The 17,418-nt window shown below is 41.1% G+C and overlaps 1 protein-coding gene across 1 annotated transcript in view; it reads left to right on the forward strand.

The window, feature by feature from the left end:
- Positions 1-17,418, forward strand: part of RILPL1 (Rab interacting lysosomal protein like 1) — an 86,032-nt gene that overhangs the window by 29,684 nt on the left and 38,930 nt on the right. The window contains 2 exon segments of the mRNA XM_075833850.1: positions 6,292-6,410; positions 17,135-17,359. Of these exon segments, the coding sequence (XP_075689965.1) occupies positions 6,292-6,410; positions 17,135-17,359 (344 nt within the window).

The following is a 17,418-nucleotide window of genomic DNA, read 5'->3' on the forward strand; positions in this document are numbered from 1 at the left end:
CATACTCGGGTGAGATTGCGTTACAAATTTTGGGCCGCTTTTTCTCCTTTATCCCTTGTGAAAATGAAAACATGAAACATTGTAGTGGACAAAAATATTAATATTCATTTTCACGGCCTAATTACACTAAATTATGCAAAAAATGTGGTCTAAATGCTCACTATACCCCTAAAAATTTCCTTGAGGGGTGTAGTTTCCCAAATGGGGTTGCTTTTGGGGGTTTCCACTGTTTTGGTCCCTCCAGGGCATTGCGAACGCGACATGGCACTGAAAACCAATCCAGCAAAATCCAAATGGCGCTCCTTCCCTTCTGAGCCCTGCTATGGGTCCAAACATCAGTTTATTACCACATATGGGGTATTTCCGTAATCGAGAGAAGATGCTTTACAAATGTTGGGCTTCATTTTCTTCTTTATTCCTTGTAAATATTACATATTTCTATATTTTTTCAGAAAAAAAGTAGATTTTCATTTTCACAGACTAACTACAATAAATATAGCAAAATACCTGTGGGGTCAAAATGCTCACTATAACCCTAGATAAATTCCTTGAGGGGTGTAGTTTCCATAATACGGTCCCTTTTGGGGAGTTTCCATTGTTTTGGCACCACAAGCCCTTCAAACCTGACATGGTGCCTGAAATATAATTTAAAAAAAGCAGGACCCCCAAAATCCACCAGGTGCTCCTAATGCTTCTGAGGCCGTGTTTCAGTCAATTAGGACACTAGGGCCACATGTGGGATATTTATAAAGACTGCAGAATCTGGGCAATAAATATTGATTGTGTTTCTCTGGTAAAACCTTCTGTGTTACAAAAAAAAAAATGTATTACAAATGAATTTTGGCAAAAAAAAAAAATTACATTCGTAAATTTTCCCTCTACTTTGCTTTATTTTCTGTTAAACGCCTAAAGGGTTAAGAAACTGTCTAAATGCTGTTTTGAATACTTTGAGGGGTGCAGTTTTTAAAATGGGGTGATTTATTGGGGGATTCTAATATATAAGGCCCTCAAAACTAAATTGGTATCAGTTTAAAATAGCCTTTTGAAATTTTCTTGAAAATATGAGAAATTGCTGCTAAAGTTCTAAGCCTTGTAACGTACTAGAAAAATAAGACTGTTCAAAAAAGATGCAAACATAAAGTAGACATATGGGAACTAGTAACTAAATTTTGTGTGGTATTTGTTTTACAAGCAGATACGTTAAAATTTTGAAAAATGACAATTTTTGCACGTTTTCTCTAAATTTTAGTGTTTTTCACTAATAAATATAGAATTTATCGACCACATTTTTTCACTATTATAAAGTACAATATGTCACGAGAAAACAGTCTCAGAATCGCTTGGATAGGTAGAAGCATTCCCACGTTATTACCACATGAAGTAACACATGTCAGATTTTAAAAAATCGTCTGTGCCACAAGGCCAAAACAGGCTGCGTCCTGAAGGGGTTAATACCCTCAGGATTTGTTGTTTTTAATCGGTAGATCCATCTACATTCCTTTTGGAGGCGGAGTCTATCTAAATTCCCTCCACGTACTGACGATCTCATTACCTCTATTACTTGAAAAGTAATTTCCTCATTAATGTTATTATGTTTCTCTAACATGTGTCTCGCTAGACACGTATCTTGTTTTCTACGGATATTTCCCATGTGCTCCAGAATTCTTCGCCTAAACTCCCGGATGGTCTTTCCCACGTAGTTTTGTGGGCAGGTGCATGTGGCCATGTACACTAGCCCCTTGGATGTGCAGTTACCAAATTCCCTGCTCTTGAAAGATTGTCCTGTAGCTGCACTCTGAAAGGTTTTACCTTTGGTTACGTTTTTACATGCTTTGCACGATCCACATTTATATGTGTTTGTTGGTTTATCCGGTAACCATCCTCTCTGTGACGGACATTCAGTAAAGTGGCTATGTACCAGCCGGTCCTGGAGGTTTTTTCCCCAACTATATGTAATAAGTGGATATGGGGCAACTGCTTTGTTGAGATCTTGGTCTGCGGTTAGAACCCCCCAAAAAATAAAAAATATTTCTAATCTCTTTATGTATATTGTCATATGTACCCACTATTCTAATCTTCGTCGTCATCTCTCCCTCTGTTGATTTTTTTTTTTTTGCGACCAATAATTCAGTTCTGTTATTTAATAAGGCGTGATGGTATGCATCCCTTAAAGTTTTGTCCGGGTAACCTCTCGTTTGAAATCTATATCGTAGTTGTCTGGATTTGCCCATAAAATCCCCTAGATCCAAACAATTTCTCCTCAACCTGAGATATTGTCCCTTGAGGATCCCTTTTTTAAGATTAGTGGGATGATGGCTATCCCATGCTAAAAGGCTATTTGTCGCTGTGGGTTTACGGAATAGGGTGGTTGTTGGATTCCCTCTTTCCGTTTTGAAGATGGTTATGTCTAAGAAGTTAATTGCTGTCATATGTATCTCCGAGGTAAAGTAAGGGCCTAGTCCATTAACTGGTTCCCGACCGCTGGCTGTGTTTTTACGGCCAGCTGTCAGGGTCCTTAAAGCCCGAACCATAGACTGTTTACGGCTCGGGTTTTAACTTGCTGACCGAGCGATCGGGCAGCTGAATTTCGGGTCTCCGGCTGTCTTCTCTGATCACTTGTACACAGCGCTCAATGAACGCTGTATATAGGAATAGAGCCAGCGGCCGCGCCGCTGTGTCTATTCCTCCCGGTGTTCATGTGACTAGTCACATGATCGCCGGGTGCCGTTACTGACAGACTGCTGCTGGGTCTTACTAGACCCAGCACAGCCCTATTAGTGACAATCGTCACTATGAGAGGGCTGATTTCCCCTGTAACTGGGGCTGCTGTGCAGCTCCAGTTACAGTGGAAAAGCATGGTGTAAAAGAAAGAAAAAAATATATATAAAGTGCACCAAAGGTCTTATTTGACCTTTGAGGAACAGACCATAGTAATAAAAAAATAGTAAAGTTAAAAAAAATAATAAATACACATAAAATACCCACGCCAAAAAAAAACGTTCCGCCTCGCCAATCATTGTTGTAACGCTAGCACTGACCCAATTACCCTAATATAGACATGTAATATATTACATTTTTATTACATATATTTACGGTAGACAATGACGATCACAAATAAAAGGTCTATTTTAGGGTAAAACTATGTTATTACCAAAAAAAAATATCTGAAACGTAAAAAAGCTTATTTTTTTTTTTCTATTTTCAAACTTTATGAATAAAAATTCTAAAATAGCATAAAGGATGTGTATAAAAATGATAAAAAAAGAAACCTGCATTGTCTACGGAAAAAAACATTGCAAAAATCACGTCGTTAGCCCAACAAATAAAAAAGTTATAGCCATTTAACTAACACGGGCTAAACGGTGTCTGGTCCTGAAGGCTCAAAATAGCCCGGTCCTGAACTGGTTAATGTTAAAGGGAACCTGTCACCAGCATTTCACCTATTAAACCAGCATTACCTGGTGGTAGTGGGTGAAAAATCATTTCTATATAACCTATAAGTCTTCTTAGTCGGCTCTGTAGCTTTAGTATTCAGTTTTTAGTGTTCCCACACTGTATGCTAATGAGCATAAAAGTCATATCTTTGTTTGAGAAGAGTCATATCTTCATTCCTCAGGTCTTTCCGAGTTTACCCCGCCTCCTTACTTTTGATTGACAGCTCCTCGCTTCCCCCCAGCACACAAAATCCCACGCTTGTGCATTGATGTCCTCTTCTGGGGTTTGCGCACAAAGGGACACCGGATTATTACAATAAAAAGAGCAAAATGTTTGCAGACCGTTATTTGCAGTAGGAGGAGGAGTTTAGGAGAGGGGAGAACGGCAATTAACTTTTGATAGCGACGGCCAGTGAGGGATAAGTAAAGTTCAATAGTTGAAATGCTGGTGACAGGTTTCCTTTAACTCCTTAACGCAGAAGGACGGATATATCCGTCCTCAGCAGCTGCTAGTTCGCGCAGGAGGACGGATATATTCGTCCTGTGATGGCGCGGGTACAGACACTGTACCCGCGCGCTCAGCGGCAGGCGCACGGCTGTTATACACAGCCTGGCTCCTGCTGCAACTGCCGGAATCGAAGCGCCCTCCGATTCCGGCAGTTTAACCCATTAAATGCCGCTGTCCATAGTGACAGCGGCATTTAATGTGTTTGACAGATGGAGGGAGCTCTCTCTGTCACCCGATCGGCGCCCCCGCAAACAAATTGTGGGTCGCCGTCGGGTTTCCATGACAGCCGGGGGACTAACAAACACCCCCAGGTCTGTCTTCAGCAAATGCCTGTTAGGCGATGCCTGAGGCATGACCTAACAGGTTGCCTGTCAGTTTCACACTGACAGGCAATAATGCTTTGGTATACTAAGTATACCAAAGCATTATATATGCGATCAGCAGATCGCATAGTGAAGTCCCCTGGTGGGACTTAAAAAAAAAAATGTCAATCAGTTAAATAAAGTTTTGTGAAAAAAAAAAAAAAAAGTGTCAAAACAAATAACACATATAAATATATGGTATCCCCGCGATCGTAACAACCTGACCAATAAAATGAACACATTAATTAAACCGCCGGATGAACGGCGTCCAAAAAAACCCCACAAAAAACGGCAAAATTCTCTCTTCTCCCATTCCCCCCATAAAAAATAAAATAAAAGTTAATCTAGAAGTCCTATGTACCTCAAAATAGTACTAATGAAAACTACACATTGGCCCGCAAAAATCAAGCCCACATATGGCCACATCGACGGAAAAATAAAAGAATTACGGCTTTTGGAATTTGGCGATGCAAAAACAAGTAATTTTTTTTCTAAAAGGGTTTTTATTGTTCAAACATAGGAAAACATATAAAACCTTTACATATTTGGTATCCCCGTAATCGTGCCGACCCATAGAATAAAGTTAACATGTTATTTACTCTGCATAGTAAACGGCGTAAATTTATAACGTGAAAATTAATCCTGGAATAGCTGCTTATTTTCAATTCTCTCCTAAAATAAAGTTAATAAAAGTTAATCAATTATATTGTAAGCATCTAAAAATGGTACAATTACAAAATACAACTCGTCCCGCAAAAAACAAGCCCTTAGACGGCTATGTCGACGGAATAAAAAAAAAGTTACGACTCTTGGAATGCGACCGTGAAAAAACAAAACATAATCCTTGGTCATTAACGTGCAAAATGGCCCGGTCATTAAGGGGTTAAGCATGCTGACTAATGTATCAAACTGCTCAACACTGCCATTCCAGATGACCAAAATATCATCTATATACCTCGCCCACAGGGTAATGGGTGAGGTATATGATGCCAGGCCATTTGAGAACACCACTTGGTCCTCCCACCAGCCCAAGTAAATGTTGGCATAACTTGGCACACAGGGGCTGCCCTTGGCAGTACCTCTAGTCTGGTGGAACATTTGTCACCCAAAGAGAGGGAGAGATTTTTGGTAAGAATAAAATTTAGTTGGCGGAGTACCAGTTCGTTATGGGCTTTAAATTGTATACCTCGTGTTTCCAAAAAACATCACATCGCATTGTGTCATATCATGTTGCATGGAAAGGGGTAAAGTTTGAGAAATGTATAGGATATTACTTTTACGTACATTTATACAATAATGCTGTTATTTAGGGTCCACATTAATATGAGATAAGAATACCTATCTTGGCCAAGTAGCAAATTTTGTTCACCCCTGGTATGTTAGGCAAATATTACAAAGATATTTTTCCAAACGGCCGCGTAAAAAAACACCCCGACGGAACAGAACGCCGTTTTTCCCATTGAGATCAATGGGCAGATGTTTGGAGGCGTTCTGTCCCTGATTTTTACGGCCTGAAAAACGGCCAAAAATAAGCAGTGTGATCATACCCTAAGAGTAAATGGGCCTTTAATGCATTTCTGACTGCCATTCTTTTTTTCCTACCATGGTAAGAGCTTAGTTTTGTGCTCTTTCCTACTGATTTTTTTGTAGATCGAGGGAATTGGCATACGTTTGACACTATCCCTGACCTGGAAACAATTGTGTTGTGGAACTAACAGCTGTTATGTTGTTACAATGTAGAAAATACTTTATGCTGTAATAGGACATAACGGGTAGCACAACGCCTTTCCAATGATCTAGTAAGGCTTATTTTTTTTATTGGGATTTTCGTTTAACATGGTAGTTGTTGCTTTTATAGTATGACCTCATCCTACTATGTCATTTACTAGAGCAAAATCTGTATTCTAGCCGTATTCTCTGCATACCACCTTTACAACTTGGCATGGTATGGACTGTCCTCTTTTAATGTTGTCTGTGGTAAATCTAGGCATGTCGGAGAGAGAGAGGCAAGTGATGAAAAAGCTGAAGGAGGTGGTGGACAAACAAAGAGATGAAATAAGAGCCAAAGACCGAGAACTCGTTCTGAGGAATGAAGATGTAGAAGCGGTAAGTATTGAGAACAGGGTTTTCATGATTTAGTTTTATTAAGAAAATTATTTATTGTCACCTATGTTGAATTTCAGAATTTAGGCGAGTCGATGAAATACCCATGCAACTGGCATCTTATAGGAACATGAAGGTTTTCATATATTCATGTCTTGGTGTATCCATTAGTAGGAAGTCTACATGAATTAGACGACTTAGTAATTGGAAAGACTTTTAACCGCTTATCAAACTGACCTACTCCGTTCATTTAAGGAAGCCACTGGGAATGCAGTTGATTTCAATATACCACTACTTAATATCTTATGTGAAATTTTGATTAATGTATTTGACCATGCCAAAGCTGATTTAATGGAAATAAATATACATCTTGCAATACAAGACCGTCGCCACTCTGGAAGGTTAAAGAGAATCCTTTTTTCACCCATAGGTACAATGTTTCAGGCCAGCTCACTGGGGCCTCTCCTACACTATGGTCAATGGTATCCTCTAATCCATTCGCTCAGTATTGGTATTCATCCTTGAGATGTTTGATTTGATTTTATAAACTACGACCTGTAATTATGGACTTATGTTTTAATGAGTTGTTTTTTTTTGTATGAATGTATGGTAGGCATAACTTGAAGCTCCTAGACCCTGGTGCAGAATCCGTAATATCCCCTAAGAAAACATACAAAATATCTCAAAGTATGGGAACAATCAGGAACAAGGAGGGTCAATGAGATAAAGGGGATCGGGGCTCAAAGTCCATAGGTATTATAAATGAGATCAGGGTTGAGTTTCTAAGATGTCTAGTAGGGGGATGGAGGCCACAGGACTGTAGAAAGCTAACGTTGCTTATGGACAAAGTCACATAGGGCATTTCCTGTAGTCTGCATGTAGAGGTATCGATGTCCAGAGCACTACCTATATGAAAAAGGGAGAGAGGAGAGAAGGAAAGTAGAGCTGTGGAGGAGAACAAGATCATAAGAGTGTGATGGAAACCCCAATAGGGGACATACACGCTGCAGTCAAAAAAGGAAGGGCACTCCGGGAACCAGGCACAGAACGAGGAAGGCGACAGAGTACAATCACCCTCATAGAGAGAAGATAGGGGAAGATTGAAGGGTGGTCCAGTGCCACCATGTGTTCATGTAACGGGTGGAATCCCCTGGAGTCTGAGTAAGGAAACATTTGTTTTCCGTGTATGGACACGTTTGTGTGTAAATTAAGCCATGGAACACAGATTTATTTTTTCCTGCATTTACACTGATCAGCTATTCTTACAAACAATCGGAATCGTGCAATAATTGCACCATGAAAATGAGGCTTAACTTTGTGACTAGACCAGTAACTTGCTTTTTGAGCAAGAAGATAACTTTATGTGCCTGCATTTGTAAACCAGGACATTAAAGGGGTCGTCCGGTTTCAGCAAATTAATGTTGTTTTTGTAATGTTATTTTTTGTATAATTAGAAGTTACACAATTTTCTAACATATTTCTGTACTAATTCCTCATCGTTTTTAAGATCTCTGCTTGCTGTTATTCAGTAGAAACATTTCATGTTTACTTCCAGTAGATAAAATTCTGTCCGTGGTCATGTGATGGACACACAGGTGCTGGGATCATTCATTACAAGACACAGCACTGTAACTGTAAAGAGCCGTGCACCTGTGTGACCATCACATCACCATAGACTCATTGTTTACTTCCAGTGGATACAATTCAATGTTCCTACTAAATAACAAGCAGAGATCTTGAAAACCGTGAGGAGTTAAAGGGGTTTTCCACCTTCTGCAAACTGATGACCTATCCACTGGGTGTCCGACCCTCGAACCTCGCACAGATCAGCTGGTCCGATGCCTCCGTGCACCGGACGTACATGCTGGAAGCACTTTGCTCCGGCCACGGAATAGCAGCCGAGCTGCAGTACTGCGCCTATTCAAGTAATAGGAGCAGACTGCAGTTCTGCAGCACGGCCGCTATGCTATGTACGCAGCCAACTGCGTCCGGGCTCCGTACATAGCATTATGTTCCATAACATCCATTGTCCGCAGGTCACCGGAGCGGCTTATCGGTGCGGGATCCGGGTGTTGGACCTGCACCGATGATATACTGATGACCTATCCAGTGGACCGGTCATCAGTTGTCAGAAGGTGGACAACCCCTTTAATACAGAAAGTATATTGGAAAATGTTATGAATTTTACTTATACAAACAAATAGCATGAATTCGCTAAAACCGGACAACCCCTTTAAAGATGATCTGTCACCAGTTTATGAATACCCTATCTCCTAACTAATCTAATAGGTGCTATGATGTTGATAACTACAGTGTACAATTTTTTTCAAAAAACGTTGATTATTTGCAAAGTTCTGTGCATTTTTCTAAATATGCTAATTTGGCTATACTTGCCAAATGGGAGTTAACTCTTTCTTTTCACTCTGGGAGGTGTAATGTTTTCTGTATGACGCTGTCCAATCAGCATACAGTTCTCCTCTTCCCAGCCCAGCAACAAAGCGTGATCATACAGTACACTGCTTCCATTCCCGACTGTTTTCAACTGTTGATATCTCTGGTTGTTTCACAGCTAGAACTGCGATCCTGGTGCCACCTCACATAGTTACATAGTTAGTACGGCTGAAAAAAGACACATGTCCATTAAAGAGGCTCTGTCACCAGATTTTGCAACCCCTATCTGCTATTGGAGCAGATCGGCGCTGCAATGTAGATAAGAGTAATATTTTTATTTTAAAAAAACAAGCATTTTTGGCCAAGTTATGACCATTTTTGTATTTATGCAAATGAGGCTTGCTAAAGTCCAACTGGGCGTGTTTAAAGTAAAAGTCTAACTGGGCGTGTATTATGTGCGTACATCGGGGCGTGTTTACTTCTTTTACTAGCTGGGCGTTCTGACGAGATGTATCATCCACTTCTCTTCAGAACGCCCAGCTTCTGGCAGTGCAGACACACAGCGTGTTCTCGAGAGATCACGCTGTGTCGTCACTCACTTCCTGCCCCAGGTCCTGCATCGTGTCGGACGAGCGAGGACACATCGGCACCAGAGGCTACAGTTGATTCTGCAGCAGCATCGGCGGTTGCAGGTAAGTCGATGTAGCTACTTGCCTGCAAACGCTGATGCTGCTGCAGAAGCAACTGTAGCCTCTGGTGCCGATGTGTCCTCGCTGGTCCGACACGATGCAGGACCTGGGGCAGGAAGTGACGTCACAGCGTGATCTCTCGAACACGCTGTGTGTCTGCACTGCCAGAAGCTTGGTGTTAACGAACAGAAGTGGATGATGCTGATTCGTCAGCATCATACACTCCCATTCCTAACGCCCAGCTAGTAAAAGAAGTAAAAACGCCCCGATGTACACACATAATACACGCCCAGTTGTACTTTTACTGTAAACACGCCCAGTTGTACTTTTGCAAGCCTCATTTGCATAAATACAAAAATGGTCATAACTTGGCCAAAAATGCTCGTTTTTTTTAAAATAAAAACGTTACTGTAATCTACATTGCAGCGCCGATCTGCTGCAATAGCAGATAGGGGTTGCAAAATCTGGTGACAGAGCCTCTTTAAGTTCAACCAAGGGACGGGAAAAGCGAAGGGAAGAATTTCTACACATAAGAGCTAATATTTTTTTGTTCTAGGAAATGATCTAAGCCTTTTTTAAAGCCATCTACTGTCCCTGATGCGACCAGCTCCTGCGGTGACTATTCCATAGATTCACAGTAAAGAAGGCTTGTCACCTCTGCAGGTTGAACCTTTCTTTTTCCAGACGGAGGGAGTGCCCCCTTGTTTTTTGAGGGGGTTTTACATGGAACAGGATTTCACCATATTTTTTGTATGTGCCATTCATATATTTATATAAATTAATCATGTCCCCCCCCCTTAGTCGTCTTTTTTCAAGGCTAAATAGGTTTAGTTCTTTTAATCTTTCCTCATAACTTAGATTCTCCATGCCCCTTATTAGCTTCGTAGCTCTTCTTTGTATATTTTTCTAACTCCAGGGCATCCTTTCTATGAACTGGAGCCCAGAACTGAACTGCATATTCTAGATGAGGCCTCACTAATGCTTTGTAAGTGGTAATATTACATCCCTGTCCCTCGAGTCCATGCCTCTTTTAATACACGACAATATCCTGCTGGCCTTTGAAGCAGCTGATTGACATTGCATACTGTTATTTAGTTTATGATTTACAAGTACACCCAGATCCTTCTCAACAAGTGACTCCCCAGTGCAGCTCCCCCTAGGACATATGATGCCTGCAGGTTGTTGGTACCCAGATGCATAACTTTACATTTATCTATATTAAACTTCATCTGCCAAGTGGATGCCCAAACACTCAGTTTCTTTAAATCCGCTTGCAATTCACGAACATCTTCCATAGACTGAACTATATTACATAGCTTGGTTTCATCTGCAAAAATTAGAAATCGTGCTATTAATCCCATCCTCTGTCATTAATAAATAAGTTGAATAATAGTGGTCCTAGCACTGAACCCTGGGGTACACCATTTATAACCGGGGACCATTCAGAGTAGGAATCATTGACCACAACTCTCTGGATACGGTCCTTGAGCCAATTCTCAATCCAATTACAAACTATATTTTCTAAACATATAGTCCTTAATTTACCCATTAGACGTCTGAGGGACAGTGTCAAATGCCTTTGCAAAGTCCAAAAACACTGTATCCACTGCGGCCCCTCTGTCTAGGCTTCTGCTCACCTCTTCATAAAAACAAATCAGGTTGGTTTGACAACTTCTGTCCTTAGTAAAACCGTGTTGGCTGTCACTTATAATACTATTTTTTGTCACATAATCCTGTATATAGTCCCTCAATAGCCTCTCAAACATTTTCCCCACGATGGATGTTAAGCTTACTGGACTATAATTACCCGGAGAAGACCTAGAGCCCTTTTTGAAAATAGGCACCACATTTGCCCTGCGCCAGTCCCTTGGCACTATACCAGTCACTAGAGAATCTCTGAATATTATGAAAAGGGGGACAGAAATAACTAAACTAAGCTCTTTAAGAATTCTAGGGTGTAACCCATCTGGTCCCGGGGCTTTGTGTACATTTATTTTATTTAATTTAGCTTGGACCATAACTACATTCATCCAATTCAGTATATCAACTGATATATTAACAGCACTGGCAGCGGCTACATCAGTTGCTCTTTCTTCTGTTGTATATACAGAGCTGAAGAACCCATATAGTAACTCTGCCTTCTCTTGATGCCCTGTGACCAACTCCCCATTACCACTATCTAGGGGTCCCACATGTTCAGACCTTGGCTTTTTTGCATTTATATACTTGAAGAATTTTTTGGGATTTGTTTTACTATTCTTGGCCACCTGCCTTTCATTTTGTATTTTTGCTGATTTTATTACCTTTTTACAGATTTTACCAAGCTCTTTATATTTTACAAAGGCTACAGCTGTACCCTCAGATTTGTATTTTCGAATTTCCTTTTTTTTTGTCATGTATTGTCCTTTTTACAGAAGGTGTAAGCCATGTGAGGTTTAATTTTAGTCGTTTATACTTGTTACCTATAGGAATACATTTTGCCGTATAATTACCTAAAGTAGATTTGAAAATCTCCCATTTATCATTTGTCCCATTATTTGACATTAGTTCTTCCCAGTCTATATCCTGAATTGCGGCCCTCATCCTGAGGAAATTGGCTTTCTTAAAATTAAGTGTTTTTGCCCTCCCAGCCTGTTTGTTTTTTACAGTATATGTAAAATATAACTATATTATGATCACAGTTACCGAGGTTTTCACGAACAATGACGTTCCCAACAAGCTCTGCATTATTAGAAATGACCAGATCCAACAGAGCTTCACCTCTAGTCGGGTCTTCCACATACTGGCCCATAAAATCTTCCTGCAACAGGTTAAGGAAATTTCTCCCCTTTGCAGTTGAAGCCGAACCATGACACCAATTAATATCCCTGTAATTAAAATCTCCCATTATCACTACATTACACGCCTGTGCAGCCCGCTCCATCTATTTATATAGCTGACCTTCCATCTCATCAGCTATATTGGGGGGGTCTATAGATTACACCAAAAGTAATTTTTTCAGTGTTTTCCTCCCTTTTTAGTTCCACCCACAAGGTTTCAACCTCCTCACAATCTTCACCCATTACTGTCTCTTTCACACTCGCCTTCATATCACTTCTCACATACAGACATACTCCACCGCCTTTCCTATTTGTCCTGTCTTTCCGAAAAAGTGTAAAACCCTCTAGATTTACAGCCAAGTCATGTGAAGAGTCCGGCCATGTTTCAGCAACACCAAATATATCTATATTTTCTTCCAGTACCAAGGCCTCCAGCTCCCCCATTTTGCTTGCTAGACTTCTGACTTTTGTGAACATATACTTTAATACATGAAAGACTAGAATCTCCGGCTGTTGTAGCTGGTCCTCAACCAGAGATATGGCGATTTTGAAGTGATCCCCTTCCCTCCAGCCTCAATCTCACACTGTGTGAAGCAGCTTCATGCTGATAGGACAGTGTCAGAGGGTGTGAGGTAGCACCACCTCAGGAGAATCGCTGGTGTTGATGCCCACTTGTCTAGTATAGCCTCATTTGCATATTTTGAAAAAGAAAAGCTCATAATTTTTAAAACAAACTTTTTGGGACACCATTTTCACTAGCATTATCTGTGTGACCGCACCTATTAGATTAGCTAGGAGATTGATCATTACTATAGTAATGACAGATCCTCTTTTATGCAACACTCTAAACAAAAGCTAAAAAAACCGTGCCCACCACACCGCAAAATTGATCTTGCCTCATCCCCAGTGTTCAATAGATCCTCCGCATCTTTTTGCAGGTTGATCCTGCAGCCTGCTCCTTCCTATATGTAACCAAGTAGCAGTTGTCATGACCTGCCTGGTTACCTGAAATATCTTTTGGAGGTGGGGTGGGTGTCTCGGCTCCGGGCAAGATGCACAACTACATCTAATGATGCAGGATCCAGAATTTGTTCAATTGGCCTAGTGGGGCTCTTTTCACACTTCTCTTCTGTCAGGTTTCTATTGCTCCTTGGTGCCTAAAATAGCATACTGCCCTGTTCAGTCCTGTGAAATATAAAAAAAAATGTACAGACTTATTTTAAGTCAATAAGATCTGTTACAAAACAGACTATTGTATACGTGATCCCAATGACACCAGTGTGAACAGAGTCTGATATCTGTATTAAAGGGGTATTCCCATCTTGGGCATTCATGGCATATCCACAGGATATGCCATAAATGGCTGATAGGTGTGGGTAACAACTTTTTCTGGGCTCAAAAATGTTTGAAATCATACTCACAGTACCAGTATCCACATGTATCTTTCCTTATATTTTATAAATATGTATCAAAGACATTCCATCTGAGAACGCGGAGTCTGCTCAAACCTCCTCACCCTGCCATGATGTTTTTCGGGAGGCTTCACCCCCTTACTCATGCGGAGCCCAGAAAAATTGTTACCCTGTGCACAATTTTGCAGCTGTGGCTTAAGATTGTCTATTGTGGAGCATTGTGAGGTTCTAATGCAAGTGTGCTTTAACTTGTACAGAATCGCGGCAGCCACTGATGTTTTTATATAGACTGGTAGGTGTAGGTTAAATGTTGACCCTGTGCCGGCTTGATGGGGTGGCCATTAGCTGGCACATCCAGGTGGAGGCTCCGTAGAGAGGTGGTGAGGCTTAAGGAAATATTGGAGCTTATGTTACACTGTTTCTGTAACTCCCATAGTTACGGGAGCTTGCTGTCCTACGCTGTTTTCTTAAGCCGACCTCCTCTTTACTGAGTTTGGATCTTGATGCAGCAGCCAAGCTAAGATGGGAATACCCCTTAAATCTATGAAGATTCTTTATTTTGATTTTTAATAAAGATACTTTAATTGCCTAATGGCTGTAAGCCCTAGAGCAGCCTGGAATTGTCATTTCTCTTTCCATGCCAATTGGCAGGCATATACCGCTAAGCTCATCTTGCACTGGGAAATATTTGAAAACATAGGGTAGAAATAGTGCTGAGCGATTTTGCCCAAAAATATAATGTAGAATTTTTTTTTATTTTTTTTTCAACCCTATAAATAAACTGAAAAAAATACCAATTAAATTTATTTTCTTTTATATAAATATTACTATAATAATTGTATGTAACTTCACAACTTTTAACCTCTGCAAATATTTTTTTATCATAAATACAATTAGAAGTTGTAATCTATTAGATATACATTTTTATATTAACCTGTTCCCCGAAATGGAAGAGGTTAACAGAATCTATAATCAATGATGCGCTGCGTGCAGTGGCGGATTAAGTGTACCATGGGCCCTGGGCTGTTGACACAACTTGGGCCCCCTCCTTCCCCCTCACACGCAATTCCACCCACTGACACTGTACCCGTCAGTGCCACTGACCTGATGGATACAGGTTTTAGCACTAGATACAGCTGCTCTGTATTCAAGATATAAAGCAGCTGTATCTTAAAAAGTAAAAATTAGTTTTAATAAAAAGTATTTAGAAAGTTGCACAAACACGTGCACATGTTGCACTATATATTAGAACACCTCTCTTTAAAGTGTAACTAAACTTTTAACATGTCCTAGTGATATGTCAGAACTTTTAATCGGTGGGGGGTTCGAGCATCGAGACCCCCACCAATCACTAAAGTGAAGCGGTAGAAGCGCACGATTGAATGCTGCGCTGCTTCGCTTCTGATCGGCGTTCCTCGGAGTGGTGTACGTCCATACACCACTTACTCTGCTTTCCGAGAAAAGCAGATCAGACACGAAGCGGCACAGCGGTCACCTGAGCGCTTCTGCCACTTTGTTTTAGCGATCCATGGGGGTCTCAGTTCTCGGACCCCCACCGATAAAAACTTCTGACATTTCACTATGATATGTCAGAAGTTTAGAAATTTAGTTACACTTTAAAGGGGTTTTCCTGTGAGGGAAATTTATGACATATCTTGTGGATCCTGTCCGATAGGTGCAGTTCCCAGAGGTGGGACTCGCATCTTTCTCTAGAACCTGGCCCCCTAAACCCTGTTCTACCTCTTTCTGCTATCGCTGCCGCTCGGCCACTTCCTGACCATGGACTTTCCGTAACTCATAGTAGTGAATGGCAGTTACGGAAGCAGCGTAGCATGCGAGCTACGCTGTTTCTGTAACTACCATTCAGTTCTATGGGACTTACGGAAACAGTGTACCAGAACCAAGCTCAGCACATATATAGAGCACCAGAACCAAGCTCAGAACATAAATACAGTACTAGAACAAAGCTCAGTACATATATACAGCATCAGAACCAAGTGCTGACATATATACAGCACCAGAACTAACCTCCAGTACATATATACAGTACTAGAACAAAGCTCAGTACATATATACAACACCAAAACCAAGCTCAGTACATATATACAGCATCAGAACCAAGTGCTGACATATATACAGCACCAGAACTAAGCTCAGTACATATATACAGTACTAGAACAACGCTCACTACATATATCCAACACCAGAACCGAGCTCAGTAAATACAGTACCAGAACCAAACTCAGTACATATATACAGCCCCAGAACCAAGCACTGTACATATATACAGCACCAGCACAAATACAGCTCAATTTAGTGCAACCCCTGCTGTATAGGTTTGTATGGATAAAACTACAGCTCCCAGCATGGGTAAGGATATGCTGGGAGTTGCTGTTTCCCCCAAAAAAATATCACACCACCCATCATCTCGCTGCAGATCATACAGTGACTACAGTACTGATTAGAGGCAGAATAAATATTTACATTAAGTGACTTACCGGTGACTTAATTTCAGATTCAAGTTCTTCTTTTTCTCTTTTCTTCTCCATCCGGTCCAGACCTCTATGACTTCTCCCGGCCACGACCCATTTCTGCAGTTTTCCGCTCAGATGTCTTGGCCTTCTCACTTTTCAAAAATTTCTGCATCTATAAACAAAGATAAAGTTATCATGGTGCCGCACAATACGTCCCTATATATAATCGTACCATACACTGCACCTCTAATTATAATGCCATACACTGTGTCCCTGATTATTATGGCACCATACACTGTGTCCTATACACACACACACACACACACACACACACACACACAGTGTCCCCTGTAGATAGTGTCCCACATATTGCCCCCTGTAGATTGCGCTCTACTTATAGCGCACCCTGTATATAGTGCCCTACATATAGTCCCCTTGTAGATTGTGTCCCACATAAAGCCTCCCCTGTAGACTGTGCCCCATATATAGCCCCCTGTAGATGGCGCTCTACATATAGCGCCCTACATATAGTCCCCCTGTAGATTGTGTCCCGTATAAAGCCTCCCCTGTAGACTGTGTCCCACATATTGCCCCCCCCTCCTGTAGATAATGCCCCCCACACTTTTTAGTTGAAAACAAAAAAACTTTACATGCTCACCATGATCCCATTCCCGTGCTATCCCGTGTCAATGCTGGCCTGCTCTCTTCTGTGTAGGTCTGCTGGGGCTGAGCGACGCCATCGCGCCACTTACTTAGTTAAAAGGAGCTGATTGGCAGGGCAGAATGACATGCCCCGTCAATCAGCACCCCTCAACAATCAGAATGTATTATTGCCAGGCGCTGAGACGAATGCCGCCAAGATGTATTATTGGCGGCAAGATGTATTATTTTAAGCATGATTACATTATAAAGGTCTAATGTGTCTTCCTGGTTAAACTCTAGTTACAGCAGCAGCAGAATCGCCTCATGAAGATTAATCATGACCTGCGACACCGCATTACAGTGGTGGAGGCACAGGGGAAATCGCTGATTGAGCAGAAAGTGGAGCTGGAGGCATATCTGCAAGCCAAGGAGCAAGAGTCTGGTAATATGAGAATGGAAATTGCAAAACTGAGGGAAAGGTTGAAAGGAGAGCCGGTGCAAAATGGTGAAGAGAAAATCGAGAAGGTAAGACATACTAAGGACTCTTGAGTCACAAATTGTTACAGTGGTATAGTCACTTGTGA

This window comes from Rhinoderma darwinii, chromosome 1 (genome assembly GCF_050947455.1).
Source record: "Rhinoderma darwinii isolate aRhiDar2 chromosome 1, aRhiDar2.hap1, whole genome shotgun sequence".
In the NCBI taxonomy this organism is placed as follows: Eukaryota; Metazoa; Chordata; class Amphibia; order Anura; family Rhinodermatidae; genus Rhinoderma; species Rhinoderma darwinii.